Raw genomic sequence first — 16,423 nt, 5'->3', positions numbered from 1 at the left:
AAAAGTAACTTTACTTAATAAAAGAAGTGACTGAATTACTATGCTTTTTGTGTCAGTAACACGTTGTCATAATTACATATATATGTGATCTAGCTAAATTTCTCAAATGAAATTAAATGATATTTCTGTAACATACATATTATATGAGTAAAATTGGTTCTATAAATATATATATATATATATATATATATATATATATATATATATATATATATATATATATATAGTTTTTGTAAGTCTTTTATCCTCTTTTCCCCCAGTTATGAGTGGTTTGATAATGATATGTACGGCATAAATGATGAGGAAGCACAGCGCATGGACCCCCAGCAGAGATGGGTTCTGGACTGCTGCTATATGGCACTTGAAAATGCTGGGATTCCGCTTGAAACCGTCCGTGATAGCAACACAGGCGTATACATAGGTATAGTGTAACTGAATACATCAATATTTTCCATTCCCCCCGTTTTATTAACACCCAAAGTTGCTGTACGCCGAACTTTCCAATAACTTAAATTGTAACATTTTCTGATCATATGGCAATATAACAATGTTCAATTATGTAATCAAAATATAAGTCAATTTTTTCAGTCAATATTTCGATGTTACAGTATATGTGGCAGCCGCTGGAGTAGTGAATGTGGTACCGCTGCAAAACGATCTTTTAACTTGTATTATGACCAAATGAAACTAACTGACCATTTTATATCTCCCCAAACTATTCAGGTAGCATGAACGATGGTTTCAAAGACATCATGCAAGATCTTGCAGCCATAAATGAGTACTCAGTGACCGGAGTGTCAAGTAGCATACTCTCAGCCAGGGTTTCGTATGTCTTTGGTCTTCGAGGTCCCTCTATGACCATAGACACTGCCTGTTCCTCGTCACTAGTTGCCATAAATGCGGCTTCAAATGCTTTACAAAACGGTAAGGATACGCAAGGATTTATACAAAGCATACAGGAGAAACCGTTTGTATACGCCCAATGTTGTACAACTGCGCATAGCATGTGATGTAGGAATTGCTTTGAAATACTCCCCTACCAAAAATGTTTCACCCTAACGTAATGCATAAAGTGATACAAAAAATAATGTCATAAACCATAATGTTTTTATTCAACTCCTAAAAGAATGCTCTTCACAAAAAATTACTGATTGTAAAACCAATGAATAAACTAACCATAGTACAAAATTAAAGCCACCTTTTAGTATTTTGCACAGTATCTTCTCGGTTGGAGAACCCACCTGTTGCCTCCATGCGTGAAGTTAAAAGTTCTGTAACGTTTGCGAAGTGATGGCGTTCCACATACGGTGAAAAGATAGTATGAGGGCATTCTTGTTTGACAATCGGCTTGATCGGACCATTTTCCCAAAATGTACTCTGTTTTTTTTTTTTTTTTTTTTTTTTTTTTTTTTTTTTTTTTTTTTTTTTTTAAGTATATTTTGAATAGTAAAAGCTAAATATCTCCCAAACCGAAGGAATCATGGAAAAGTTACTAAAGAGGTCGGACCAAAAGTCATGTGTCGTGATTTAAAATATGACCATAGATTTGACTTTTCATCTATATTTCAAGGTCAAATGGGACAAAATTTTGTAAAAATAATAATTTTCAGGTAAAAAATATTCGTTTGTGCTGATTTGCTTTGATATTATGTTGAGAAGTTACACTTGAGGTCTTCTTTCATAATTACAATTAAAATGCCTTTATAAGAGACGTAATTAATCTATGCGATTTCATAATCTAAAAATATCTGTACCTGTGGATTTAAATCTTGCCAAATCTTAATAAACTCCCATTCCGCTTGCTTTTATTTATTTATCATCACCTCATATCTGTAAACTTTTTTACACTATGCTTTTTATTCCAGATAATAGTTACATATCAAAATTATGGTACAGAAAAAATTAAATATCGGTGAAGATGCTTTTATAATATTTTATAACATTTTATAAGTGATTTAATAATATTTGTTTGAAGCTATATATGTGTCCCCTCAAATCTGATTTTCTATAAGGACTTCAACAAAGGTAAACAAATGTCCATTAAATTAAAAAGACACCAGCAAAAGACACCAAATTTACACACGTGTCTAATAGCGCGTGTGTTTACTGCGCACGAAAATTTTCTCACCTAGGCTGCACGGTATGCCTCCAACAGCGTTATAGTTTTGTTTTGTGGGATATAGTCCCATTCTTCCTAAAGACCATAAAGGAGTTGGTCCAGATTATAAGGGTGTTGTTTCTAATAATAATAATAATAATAATAATAATAATAATAATAATAATAATAATAATTTATTCAGTTTTTCAAGGCCTCCGGCCCATAGTACATAATAGTAATAATAAAAATAAAAATAATAATAATAGTAAAGTCCATTAGAAGTATTAAGGATTATTCATTTTTGTCAGTGATCCAAATAAAAGCATTAAATATATAAGCAGCTAGACTAGAGATTAAATTTGTGTCTTTTGTGGTAATTTATCTTAAAGGTACATACGAACCGAGCATCGGTGGAATGTGTATTCCCAGTAACATATGTACACCACTTCTACTAGTTTCTTATACGACTCAAATAAATTTGACATGCCAAGGGAAAAACTGAATAGATCACTCAATCAGCCATAAAAGAGCTTTAGACTGCTTCTTTCTTTAAATGTTTGGTCGGAAATTTAACCTACTTTCGTGACCTACTTTTCTGGCCCATTGACATACAGCATAGAATGCTAGCAGAAAAATCCATTCAAACATCATTTTCGGGTAAATTAAACAATGCATTTTGGTAATTCCCTTAGTTATACTACTTGAAACTATATGCTAGCATTTGTTTGGTTTTTATGACAAAAAAATTGACTTTGTATGCATCTTTAAAAAAAACTTTCTTTAGTAGGATTATTCACATGCAGATATTTTTTCTCTTAATTCTGTATATGCTACACATGCCATTAAAAATGGTATTCGTCTTCAACATCATAAACATTTTTTTTTTTGTTTGTTTGTTTCTTCTCTGCAGTGGAACATCGGATTTTAGAGGGAACACTCTATAAATCAAAATAAATGGTATAAAATATAGATACTTTTACCAGTATTTTGTATTTGTATACCATTTATAATGTTTGATATGGTTTCTGGAATAATAAACACGGTTTACAGCACTTTACACATGTGAGGTGATTATTTGTAAAAAAAGGCACATCAAATTGGAGATGAGACAACATATTTGATCAAAGGTATGCAAGTTTATGTTGTTGGCATATTTCACGTCGTATTCATTCATTTTAGATACGTCAACAGAAATTAATTTAAAAAGTCAATTAAACAGATTTCCTTTATATCGGCAATTATATATCCATATTTATTTCCACTGACAGTGATATACATGTATGTATACAGCGACGACATAACCCAAATTTGAGCGTAGCATACCAATGCAAATAAAAACATTATCAGATTTCATGCACACATACACCTGCACAAATGATTTTTAAAAAAATAGCAAGTAACCGTATTATTCATGAACGATGTAAAAAGAAAAAAAATAATTTTCAAATGCTTCTCGTTGTCACGGAAACGCGTTCGGTTAATGCCCCTATTTCACACAGACCAATAATCCCACGAATGGCCATGAATTGACAAATTTCAGGATTCGTGGTTGAATCGTAATCAGTGCGTGAAGTACTTAACAGATTCGTATATATTCGTAGTCAGTTCTTGCACTTCTTGACAAACAGGAATTAGGGACAAAAACTTTGATGCCCCTATTTCACACAGACCACGAATCCCACGAATCGCCAGGAATCGAAAATTTCAGTATCAGTATTCAGAATCGTAAACAGTTCGTGGAGTTCTTAACATATTCGTATATAATCGTCAGTTCTTTCTTTCGTAGTCAGTTCTTGCAATTCTTGATCAATCGGGAACTCGTGGCAAAAATTTTGAGCTGTTCAAAATTTCGGCCACGAACTCCCGCTTCCAAAAAATCGTAGTGACTTTCTGGACAATATTCGTGCGATTCCAGCCGAATCCCACGAATATTCGTAACACTATCGCACCTGTATCGTAACTGAATCGTAGAGCGTGTCGAATTAGAGCAGAAAATTGGCAAAATCTCACGACTCCAGCCGCATCCCACGAATATTCGTAACACTATCGCACCTGTATCGTAACTGAATCGTAGAACGTGTCGAATTAGACCAGAAAATTGGCAAAATCTCATGAATCCTCACGAATCCTGAAATTTGTCAATTCCTGGCGATTCGTGGGATTCGTGGTCTGTGTGAAATAGGGGCATAACTTGCATTCAGCGATGCGTGTTTACAATATCCGTGATGAAGGATGGTGTGAAACCGCGTTCGAGATTACGCGAGATTTAGGACTTACAGGCCATCAAGCGGCAGACCCCCAGAGCTGGTATACCCCATTAAAACTGGTTGTATATACATACTTTTCAGTTAAAACGTATTGATGTGGTGTATATTTAAATTAATAGGCAGCCGATTTACGCAAAATCAAAACTTAAGTAAGTAAGGAAGGAAAGTTCTGATTTTAATTAAAATTGTATGCCCATAGTAAACATAACCTTGTAGCATACCAAAGCATACGTGCAGAGGGTACGCACGTGACCCCACCCCGTAAACCCACACAGTTAAACCATAATCCATACCTTACAGGAGACTGCGACATGGTGGTGTGCGGGGGAGTTAGCTGCTTTTTAAATCCGTATGCTAATATTGCACTTAGCAAGTCAGGAATGGTGTCCCCGACAGGCCAATGTAAGGCTTTCACAGCCGAAGCTGACGGATATGCCCGCGGAGAGGGGTGTGGAATTGTAGTGTTAAAACGACTGAAAGACGTAAGTGAAATGTTCAGTTATGATAACTTATTCAAGTTCAGTTTATTTCCTCAAGCAGCATTATTACAGTCATGTCTGGAACTGGATAAGGCATGTGCCCCCCCCCCCCCCCCCCCCCCCCCCACACACACACACACACACACACGCACACGCACATTAAGGCTACAACTTTATCAAAAACTGATTTTTCTGGCTTTGCAATTATTTTTACGCCTGGTCTTTATGGATCTGTTTAAGTCTGAAGCTAGTTTAAGTCTGAAGAGCATACAACCAATCACGATCACTTGCTCTACCATAATTAGGTCTATACTCCCTGAGTCTTGCCAAGCAAACTTGTCAACTGTCTTATGAATATTATGTTTCGCTTCACTTGATTGTGTTTAACTTTTTGGTTTTATTCACCCAGGCTCTGGAGAACAATGACAATATTTGGGGCTTGGTGTCATCGGTCGTGAATCAAGACGGTTCCACCGCGCACCCGATGACCAGTCCTTCAAAAGACCAACAGATGGCACTTTTCAAAATGCTAAGAGACAAACAAGGCATTGACCCCGACGATATACAGTATGTCGAGGCTCATGGTAAGTCAGGTTCATTCATCCGTTATTTTCTCTTATCAAATGCGTTTGATGTTCTAAAAGTACAGAAAAAGATTTAGAAACAGCTGCTATATTTTTTTTTATGAATGGCTACAACATCTCCAAGTCACGTAATATTTTGCTTCCTACTATCGAAATATTGGAGGTTAAAAATTATTTCAGTATGAAGCTGTTGACTGTAGAAAAAATTACTTTATACCTACTAACCTGGTAGTACGTCCAAAGGACACTTAGCCCAAGCATTTGTTTGGGACAAGTTTGATATCCTATCTAGGGCATCTTGCCCTTTTTGGTAATTTGTTTGTAAGTGTAAGATACATGTATAGGTACATGTACATGCCATACACAACTTCTGGCAAAAAAAGATTTTATTCCAGGGACCGGCACCCAGGTTGGAGATATGACAGAGGCTAATTCAATCGGCCAGTTTTTCGAACGAGGTAAGAGACAATTGCCCAGTATTACTATAGGCTCCGTGAAGACGAACATAGGTCACCTTGAATCAGCTGCTGGAGTGGCAGGGCTGATCAAAGTTCTTCTCATGATGAAACATGGTCTTTTTGTGCCCTCCTTACACTTTAAAGATGGCAAACCCAATCCAAAAATACCATTTGAAGACCTTGGCTTGAAAATTTCAACAGAAATGACATCATGGAATTGTCCAAATGACCAAAGACGAATGGCATTTGTTAACTCTTTTGGATTCGGAGGAACAAATGCTGCCGCATTCGTGAAGCAGTTTGAATTACCAAAAGCTCCAAGCACCCGTAGTGAATTAACTTTTGTTGCCAAGGACTCTGATTCATCCGTAAGCACCCCTCTAAACAAATTTGATGCCGAGATTCGCAAACAGAATGGATCTTCCTTAGCCATTGGATTGGGTGGTTCTGGTGCCCCTCTTCCCCATAAGGTGATTTGCTTCTCTGCTAACTCGGTGAATTCCCTAAGACGCTCTGCAAATGAAGTATTAGATGATATTGCCATCAAAAGTTTGACGGATCAAGATCTTGACAGGCTAATGTATACATCGACATGCAGGAGGACGCACCATCCTGTACGGCTTGCAATGGTCACTACCTCTGTTCAAAACCTTCAAGACAACCTCGCCTCGCGTCTAAAACACCAGTTTCATGCTGAGAGAAAAAAGGTGCGTGTCATTTACTTATTCTCTGGCGTTGCAACAACATGGAAGGGAATGTGTCACCAGTTGCTGATGTTCGACAATGTCTTCTTGGCAAAAATGTCAGAGATTGACAAGATTCTAACCCCCAAGACAGGTTGGTCTGTCTTAAATAAATTAGTTGAACAGAAAGATGTGTCTGATCCGGAAGTCGAACCAATAGTGATATTTGCTTGTCAGGTTTGTCTCGTCGCATTGTGGAGCCACTGGGGCATTGAACCGCATGCTGTTGTTGGTCAGTCTGTGGGTGAAGTGGCAGCTTTCTACTGCGCAGGTGTCATGTCCTTGGAAGAGGCAGCACATATAATTTGTACACGCACAAAATACGCGTCAAAGGCAGGAAAGGGCCACATGATGGTAGTAGAGAATTTTGCTACTGATAGACTTAGGTCTCTTTTACAAGATAGGTTAAATGGGGAAGTCGATATTGCAATTACCAATAGTCCCATGTCAAATACAGTGTCTGGTAGTCCTGCGTACATAAATTCACTGAAACAAATCCTCAGTGAACCAAATTATGCCGATGTGAATACCATCGACTTGCCCGTCCATATTGCCTATCATTCTCAACACATGGAAGCTGCTGGTCAGAATATTGAGCTTGAACTTAAGGATATGACACTGGGGTCCGCTCGCAAAGTCAAGCACAGGACGCAAAAGATTGCATTATACTCAACGGTGACGGGTAGATGTTTGAAAACAGAAGATCATGTCCCTAGTTCATACTGGAGAGAGAACGTCAGAGAACCTGTTTTGTTGAATGAGGCCATTGGAGCTGCGCTTCAGGAGGAGTGCACCAACGTTGTGTTGGAGATTGGTCCAAGACCAGTTTCTAGACGTTTCATTGATCAGTTTGAAAATGCTAATGGCGTGGTTGTGCTTCCATCTATGAAGAAGGGACTGAGCGCAGAGCCCCTTCTTCTTTCATTAGCTGAGATGTACGAAAGAGGGGTGAATCCAATGTGGAACAAAATTGTTTCTATTCCAGTGGCTCTAAGAGACAAGCCTAGACATCATTTTGACCCAAAACCAAATATCGTCCACATGCGTACTGCAAGGGAGCAGCAATATGGCATGCGCCATTCGTCTCATCCGTACATGCGAAGAATGCCAGGTTCCAAGCCAGAATACGTGGTAACCATGAATAAAAGTTCAACCCCTTTTATTTATGACCATGTTATGGTAGGAGCAGGAATTGTGGTTCCTGGTGCATTTTATGCAGACGTGGCTCTCACTGCAGTATCCGAGATTTCAAACAGGCCTTCTGAATATTTCTTGGTTCAGATCAATTTTGTAGAGCCATTGTTTGTCAGCAGTGACAGTGAGATGGATGTTCATGTAGTGTTTGAGCTTAATGAGGCATGTGAAATTGGAAAAGATATCTATCATTTTGCAATCAAGGACGATAAGAAAACATATGCCGCAGGGGAAATTGTGAGGGAGGATGAGGTACAAAAAAGTTCTATACCAGATATCCGTGGCATTGAAAGCAGATGCACGATAAATGTGCCTGTTGACCAGATTTACGATGGGCTACACCACGCTGGGTTTGATTATGGACCGACAATGAAATTTATTACTAACTTTTTAGTGAACAAAGAAGAATGCATCTCAACACTTGCAATTCCACAGAGCATCATTGAAGATATGTACCGCACTTCAATCCATCCTTCAGTTCTAGATTCACTCTTGCAAACTGCAGGGGTTTTCTGCTCAGGCCCATTGCATGACCAAGGGCAAGATACCAAAATGATCCCAATCAGTCTTGGCAGCATAAGAGTGCTGCAAAAGCCCTCCCCTATCATGAAGGCTTACTGTCGAATTATGCATCACAGTTCTGGTAAAGCCCATTTCAACTGCTTCCTTTTGTCGATGAAAGGGGATATCATTGCAGAATTACGGAACTGTGTGATGAAATTGATCGGCAAGAACACACCAGAGAATTTCCTTGGTCATCTTACCTGGCACAGGGCAAAGCTAGATGTGCCTAAGACAAAACACCAAAGTAAAGGGCTGGTTTTGGTGGACAAGAATAGTGCAGTGCAGTGGAAGGAGGGTGGGATAGGTTTTCCAGAATGTAGCGGAGAAAGGGAACTCGGAGATTGGATGGAAAGAAACATTCCAAATTATTTGCAAGATCCAAATTACATCATATACGCTTGGGGAGCAAGAACAGCCAACGATGTCAAAATGGACACAAAGAAAATGTTTGAGGGATGTCATAGAGCATGCACAGGTTTGCGTCTTCTCATGAAGATTCTCATTGATATGCAAATTACAATCCCCGTCATCGTCCTTACAGTTTCATGCCAAAGCCTGAGTTTTCACGACTTTCAAGGATCACCTCATTTTACCCCATTTGGTGCCCAGCTTTGGGGAATGGTGAGATGCTTCTTAAAAGAGGAGACATATGAGAAAATAAGTCTTGTTGATCTCTATTCTGGGTCCCCTGAAGAGACAGAAACTCTCAGGTGCTACCTTGAAGATGCTGATTCCTTTGTAGCAAGCCACCCAGAAATTGTGATTAAAGAAGAAAGTGTGTACAAACCATCTCCAACCAAGGCATCAACGGATCTCAACTATGCCAGATATCGAAAAAATGTGGCTGAAGAAGGATGTCCTGTGAGACTTGTCTCCAGTGATCCAAATGGTTACAGCGAACTGCGATTCCAGCACCAAGCCAGATGCAACAATAAGCTCATTGACCCAGGTGATGTTAAAGTAAACGTTCACCATGCATTCCTTAATCAGATCAAAGGTGCCCCTGCAACCAGCTCAGAAAGTGATAATCCTTGTCATCTTTGGTATATGTCCCCGTCAGTTGACCATGATGTCATTTCATACTCCTTGGTCGGCAAAGTTGCAGATACTAACGGGAAATCAGATCTTTCAAATGGTGATGAAGTTTTCATTTGTTGCCCTTCCCCAATTGAATCAGTTGTCCATGTGCCAAAAGAATATGTGATTTCGTCCAGACTCATTCCATGGGATGTCGTCCCACTATTCCCTGTTGTTCACCTTGCCAAACAGATTCTAGTTGGGTGTATCAACAATGCATCACCTAAAAGTCAGCGCCTGATACTTGTACACAATGATGATACCTTGCCTTTGGTTCAGGTCTTGACAGACATGGCCCGTGTTGCAAATTTCGATTTAGAAAGTCTTTCCAGGCATGCCATACCCAAGAATAATGCACTCCAGCCATGTCAGACAGTTCTGGTTATGACTGAGATCACCCGGTCCGAAATTGTCCAGTTGGGGAAATTATTCAGCCAAGCACAATGCCTTCTTGTCTTTGAAGAATTTATTCAGGGCAACGAATACATGACTCTTCGAAGACATTTTCCAAATGCTAAAAAGAAGACTTTCTCAATTCGAGACGAGTTCTCACTGCATCAGTTAAAAGCAAAGGTGCCAACGACGGTGGAGTGGCTGTCTGCTTTCAGTGCAGAACTTTCACTGAAATCTGAAGTGAAGCAATTTGTGCCAATGAATAAGATACCAAATGCACGTTTTGAATTTGGAAATAGCACTGTTGAAGATACAATCGTGGATGTCTGCATGGAAACCCAAGCAATTTACAGCATTTCAGTACCACCATCTGGAGATGTGTTTGCCTCCAAAAACAGACTGTTTCGTTCTGATTCTTGCTATGTGGTAATTGGCGGTCTGACAGGCCTAGGTCAGCTTATCACTAAGTGTTTAGCCAAACATAAAGTTGGTGTCATTGCTACAATATCTCGTTCTGCTCCAACTCCAGATCAGTTACGTGAGAGACGAGATCTTGAAATCAAACACCAAGTTCTGGTTATTCACGAGCAAGCTGATGTTTCCAATTACACTTCAGTTTCCAGTGCTTTTGAAAGACTTGCACAACGCAAAATCCCAATTAAAGGCATTTTTCATGGCGCTGCTGTTTTGGCCGATGGTGCCTTTGTAAATCAAAATCAAGACACATTTGAAAGAGCGACAGGTCCCAAAATAAAGGGTTCCTGGAACTTGCACAAGTTGTCCATCAACCTTCCTCTCGACTACTTTGTGATGCATTCCTCAGTCGCATCACTGCTGGGAAACCCTGGCCAGACAAACTACGGAGCCGGCAATGCATTCATGGATAGCCTTGCTCACTACAGAAGACAGCAGCATCTGCCTGCACAGTCCATCAACTGGGGTGCACTAAATTTGGGCCTACTAAATCAGAATCCAAATACGGGGCAAAGACTGAGAAATGAAGGTATAAATGCATTAAATGAAGATGACATATTGGAATGTTTCCTCCATGCACTTTTACGCAATGATGTACAGGCCATGTACGCAGACATTCCCTTCAAGACCAACAGCAAAAGTTTCCACTCAAATGATGACGCCGATTCAGCAGAGGTCACTCTGAATATAGAACAGATCAGAAATATGTCAAGTGAAGACAGAAAACAGTACATCAAACACTGGGTGATGCGAACGACGGGGAGAATTCTGATGGGCCCCGGTAAGATTGATGAAAACCAATCTTTGAATGACCTGGGCTTTGACTCTCTTAATATGATGTCATTTATCCGCAAAGTAAGGGACCAATTCCAAGTTTCCCTTATACCCGCAGTGCTCATGAGCAGTGATCAAAAACCAACTACATTTGCTGACCTCATAGAACAGTTGATTGGGGATGGAGTTCAGCAACATAGTCCACATTCTCCTAACAGGTCTATTCAAAAACCTGCCTTCACACACCGATGGAAATACAACAGCCAGGGAACAAAAGAAGATCTCGCAAACCACTTAATTGTGAAAATCAGGTTGCCAGAACAGGGATACGCTGCTGACATTGTGCTTTGGCAAAATATTACAAAGTTAGTGTCAGAAAATAACCCAGTCCTCAGGATGAGATACAGAAGAAATGCTGTAGTAGGAACAGACAAGATAGAGTTTCTTTTAGATGATACTCCGGAGGTGCAGCTCATAGACGGAACTGAAGATTCCATGGAACGAAGTATAGAGGAGATTATGAGACGTCCTTTCAACAGTTCCAACGAATCGCCTTGGCGTGTTGCCTTCGTAAACACTACACCGCCAATGGTGTTATTTGTGTTCCATCACATAGCGGTGGATGTTGATTCTATGAGGATAATGCTGCAGGATAATATCATTCCTTATCTGCGTAGCGTCCATGCAGGCAATCCTTTGACAACACATTTGGGTAAAGTCAGCGCAATACCCAGCTTAGCTGATGCAATAGATCGTCATCTGACAGAAGAAGAAAAGACAAGATTAAAAGTATTTTGGGAAAACAATCTGCCGGAAGAAGTTCCTCTTGTGCGAGTCTCAAAAAAAGTGTTACCACAATGCACTTTTGGAAAGTCTGTTACTGTAACGGGGCAGATAGACGACGATATGATGATACATTTGTTAAGATGGCGTAGCAGCGAGGAATTCACACTTTTTCAGTTCATATGTAGCGTTTATCAACTTTTGCTTCATGCTGCATCAAACATTGAGCGATTTGTCATATCAGGAAGTGTCGACATGCGTGTTGCACTGGGATTGGAAGGGGTGATGACGAATTGCGTGAACATTCTCCCTATTCCTGTTCGCTTTGACAACCACTCTCAAACATTTCGAGAGTTCCTGAGAGTCAACAAGAGCACAATTCAGAAATGCTGTGTTGAAAATGCTCTCTGTCCTCCGGACTTAATTTATGATACAATGCCACAGGAACAAGTTGCGAACATTGGAAAGCACCTCATTAACTACCACAATGCCGTGGTTGAGGAAGACAATGCCCTATTTGGAGGAGCTGTCATAGAACATTATTTGTTAGATTTCTACAGGGAAACCAGACTTGAAGTCATCGAGTCCGATCATCCGAAGCGCATTGAACTTAAATTCCAGGGTTCTTGCGATCTGCTGGATGATGAGACAATCCACGTCCTCATGAGTCGACTCATGGCACTTGTGGGAGCTACAATTAGAAACCCCGATCATTCTTTAGAGACCCTAATAGAGAACGCGAGAGCATAACATTTGCCATATGCTCATTATAACGCTACTACACAAAAGATGTTAGCAGTTTATCATAGGTTTTCCAAATGATTCAGTTGGCTTGTTTCACAGACCCTTATTTAGAGTATGGAAATTCTTGTAAATATTTTACAATCTGAAGTGAAATTTAGGCACTAAATCAGTAAATGGACAAACGAAGTTCAACTTATTTTTGGGCACCAACGACAGCCTGGCACACAAATCAAACATGCTGCTGTATGAAGCAATTTTATTTTCTACAGGGCGAATAGGATTAACTAAGTATGTATTTTAAAAATTCAACATATAGCATGAATGGTATATGGCGGCTGTGTCCATAAGATAAAACCCCTTCGTTGTAATTTTTGATATGTTTTATCCCCGAATCAAAATTATATACATTTTTCTAATTACTGTAATTGTAAACGGTAGAGTGTGCTTATAGTACTGTGCATGGTCGTTAGATAGGCATCTACATGTATTATAGCGGACTGTAAGTTCGGCTCTGCGACCTTATTTGTTTAAACATTTCAATTGTGATAGTTAATTGTAATCGAAGTGCATTACTTATAACTGGATATTAGACTGATAAAGAGGCGGAACTTCTCTCAGGAAGACGGTTACTTAGTATTGTGCCACTATATATACTTTATAGTAAAATGGTACAGTGTACTCTCTTTTCTGGAGTATGCTCAACATGTCTTAGATAATTAGCACGTTATATTTTACGGCTTTATTTATTTTCATGGCTGTATTTGAGCCATTTTATTCTGTACTTTTGTACCGGTGTAACGTGGCATAGGGTTCCCCACAACAGAGAGTCCGCTTCTCGTTTATTTTGTACAGGTGAGCCTCGCCCTATATTTTGACCCACTTAGTTCAGGCTAACCCTAACCATTATAACAATATGGAGGGCAGACTCTCTGTTGCACGGACCCTCAGTTTTGTTACTCCTAATCCAGTGATCTTTATTATTTCACATGACACACATGTTGTGGGTCATTTGGCTTTCTGGATAAAAAGGATTTTAAAGCGATTTTTGAGCCAAAATAATGCTCGTAAAGAAACCAAATTTGCTTGTTGACCCATGTGGCAGACTAGCCGTAGCCAGGTGCTAATTGAGAGAAATCAAAGGAGATAAGACTACAGAACAGGTGAATCAGCAAGCCAAGTTTTCTTCCACGGGTGAGACATTCGCACAAGATCAATTAAACGAAATTTATTAAAATGAATTTATTTATATGAGTTGTTTGTAAAGAGTTCAATTTGTCCTTAATTGAATTATGATTAATGATAAATATCACGTTATGTGATGCTTTTTGCTTCTTTTAAGTATGATGTTTAGCTGTACATGTTACTGAGAGTAAGGGATCGTTCACATGAAAAATCTATTTTCTAAAAATCTAAAAATCTATTTGCGGTATCTTGTGATCACGGTCTGTGCCCTGAATAACCCGCGGCGTAATTGCTGGCAGCGCCGAGAATTAATAACAGCTTTGGAAGAAAATGGCACGCGCTGCCCGTAATTACCCCGTGGGGTATTCAGGGCACAGACCATGATCGGAAGATACCGCAAATAGATTTTTAGATTTTTAGAAAATAGCTTTTTCATATGAACACAGCCTTAGGCGAGAGGGAGAGAGGGAGAGAAAGAGAGAGATAGTTAACGAAACTCATGTCGGTCAATTTTTTATTACAGAACCATTTGCACGGGTTATTTAGTTCCTGGCTTCAATCAGCTTTGCAGGGCTAAACACAATCCATGGAAGATATAGACTTGGAAAGGTACTTGTGACAAAAACTAACAATTATTAGAGTAACAGTTGTGCCATCGAAATAACTTGTTCAGCCTTTATAAAATAGAGCCATGCATTAAAAACGCGTTATGCTACTTATAGAATGTGATTACTGTATAACTTTCGATTGCATCGTTTATTTCAGTGTGCCGGGGGAAGATAGTGACACTGAAAAGCCATATCATTGTGAAACTGAACATTGGAATAGGCATATTTCATTTGTTTAAGAATCTTTTCATTGGTATTTTTGCAGGGATAAGCTGTGGTTTTCATTTTACATGATCTTAATTGTACATATTTAAAAGTAATGTTTAGTTGGACCAAGTAATTTGTAAGATGTCAATATGTATAGAACAGTTTCGACTTTTGAAAAGACGCTGATATCTTTTCAAATATTTTCACTGTCCTAGAGACAAAATTACTGTATGGAATAATTTGTTATAGACATATTTTAAACTTAAAATTGATCTCATTTTCATTTTCATTGTTTCTTTAAGATAAATCAGGATTGGTTTTACAGTATGTTTTTTTTTTCTATTCTTGTCCTCAATGCTTAGGTTTATTCAATTCGGTATTGTATACAGCCTTTCCTATTTTTCAAATGAAATTTTGTTATTGAAGATCAAGTTGCTCCATTTTTCAAAATTAAAAAAATGTGCAATATGTACCTTTAATTACACTTGATGGAATATTTGGTGGATTATTTCTAATATATGCAAACATTTTTGAAGTGATTTGATGTCTAAAAGCTCGAGTTAATTCAGTTTGGTATTACAGTCCTTTCATCTTATTTGTTATTATTTATAATTAAAATTGGTATAATTATTGTTATTAATTATTATTATTCTACAAACTTGACATTTAATATGGAATATTTTTTTCGAAATCATTTTACATTAGTTTTTTCCTATTTTGCTAACTGATCAATGAAAATAAGGATTAAAATCGTGTTTTAATAACTTTTAATTATCTCTTTGATGTCATTGTGACACCATTTCATTAATTGAATTCGCCAGTGAAGCAAACAAAAATACACTGCTTATTCAATGTGATACGACACCCATTAAAAACGATATTTTGGATCTCCATATTTTCCTAATTATCGTCTGTAAAAGAGTTACACGCCCACAAAGGCACCTCATGTCAGTGTCTAGTCATGGTAACGGTCGCTGTTATGCCTGACCTCTTCTGGCTGCTACCAGGGCTCTCAAGCGGCAAGACATTACTTGGGATAGGTATTTTAGAGTTCAATCTGGAATAACATACCAGGCATCGGTCAAATTTGTCCAATTTGGTCCAGTTTTGTTGTAGGACATGTAGGCCATTGATTTGGTGAGTAATGGCCTACCCACATATTGCCTGTGTGTTTCAAATATGGCGATTTTGATGACGAAGGTAGCTGCTCAATCCCCTGGTTCTGTAAGTTATCTGCTATTAAAAGTGCTCTGGCAAACTCACCATGGAACCCAAAAATTGTTGGTTCCCAGATTATTCCTTTTTTTGATCTGGTTCAGGTTTTTTATCGATGTTTTGGTACCAATGTGGTGTCCACTCCAAATACTGACGCTGCCAATGACCCTAGCCACTTTAGACGCGGCAGACGCTTCGCCGTAGACCTCTTCTGGATGTCTATAAATCTGTTTCGACTAGTTGAGCGGTACAGGTGAAATCTGACCTCAATAAAGAAAGCCACGCGGTTTCAGTGTTTTACCCAGAAACGGTAATGATCCCCAATTCATTAGAAAAACAGACGACGATGTTTTGCTGTTTACTGTTGATTCCTCGGAGGTCGTCTGGTATTCTAACATGCTAAGACCAGTTTGGTATTCGCTACGGGCCCTTAAAAGCGCGTTTTGGTGGCATTTTACCCCTCATTCTAAACGGACTGTGTGGTTTTTGTTTAGTTGCAGCAGCATATCCCGAAAGACAGCGAGTCCTGTACCCTGGCGGTAAGATTTCGATACATTGGGCGAGACCTCAGTCTAGGTA

The 16,423-nt window shown here is 38.9% G+C and overlaps 1 protein-coding gene across 1 annotated transcript; it reads left to right on the top strand.

Annotated features, from left to right (window-relative positions):
- Positions 1 to 266: 266 nt before the first annotated feature.
- LOC106179436 (uncharacterized) lies at positions 267 to 14,423 on the top strand. The gene is made up of 6 exons (XM_013563056.2): positions 267 to 421; positions 724 to 924; positions 4,666 to 4,847; positions 5,254 to 5,428; positions 5,824 to 13,823; positions 14,338 to 14,423. Exons 1-5 carry the CDS (start codon positions 283 to 285, stop codon positions 12,636 to 12,638), a joined length of 7,512 nt encoding a protein of 2,503 aa, XP_013418510.2. The 5' UTR covers positions 267 to 282; the 3' UTR covers positions 12,639 to 13,823; positions 14,338 to 14,423.
- The last annotated feature ends 2,000 nt before the right edge of the window (positions 14,424 to 16,423 follow it).

Source organism: Lingula anatina, chromosome 10 (assembly GCF_051362555.1).
Source record: "Lingula anatina isolate TDL-2025a chromosome 10, LinAna3.0, whole genome shotgun sequence".
Classification (NCBI taxonomy): domain Eukaryota; kingdom Metazoa; phylum Brachiopoda; class Lingulata; order Lingulida; family Lingulidae; genus Lingula; species Lingula anatina.
Note: the sequence above shows the minus strand (reverse complement) of the source record. Positions and strands in the feature narration are given on the sequence as shown.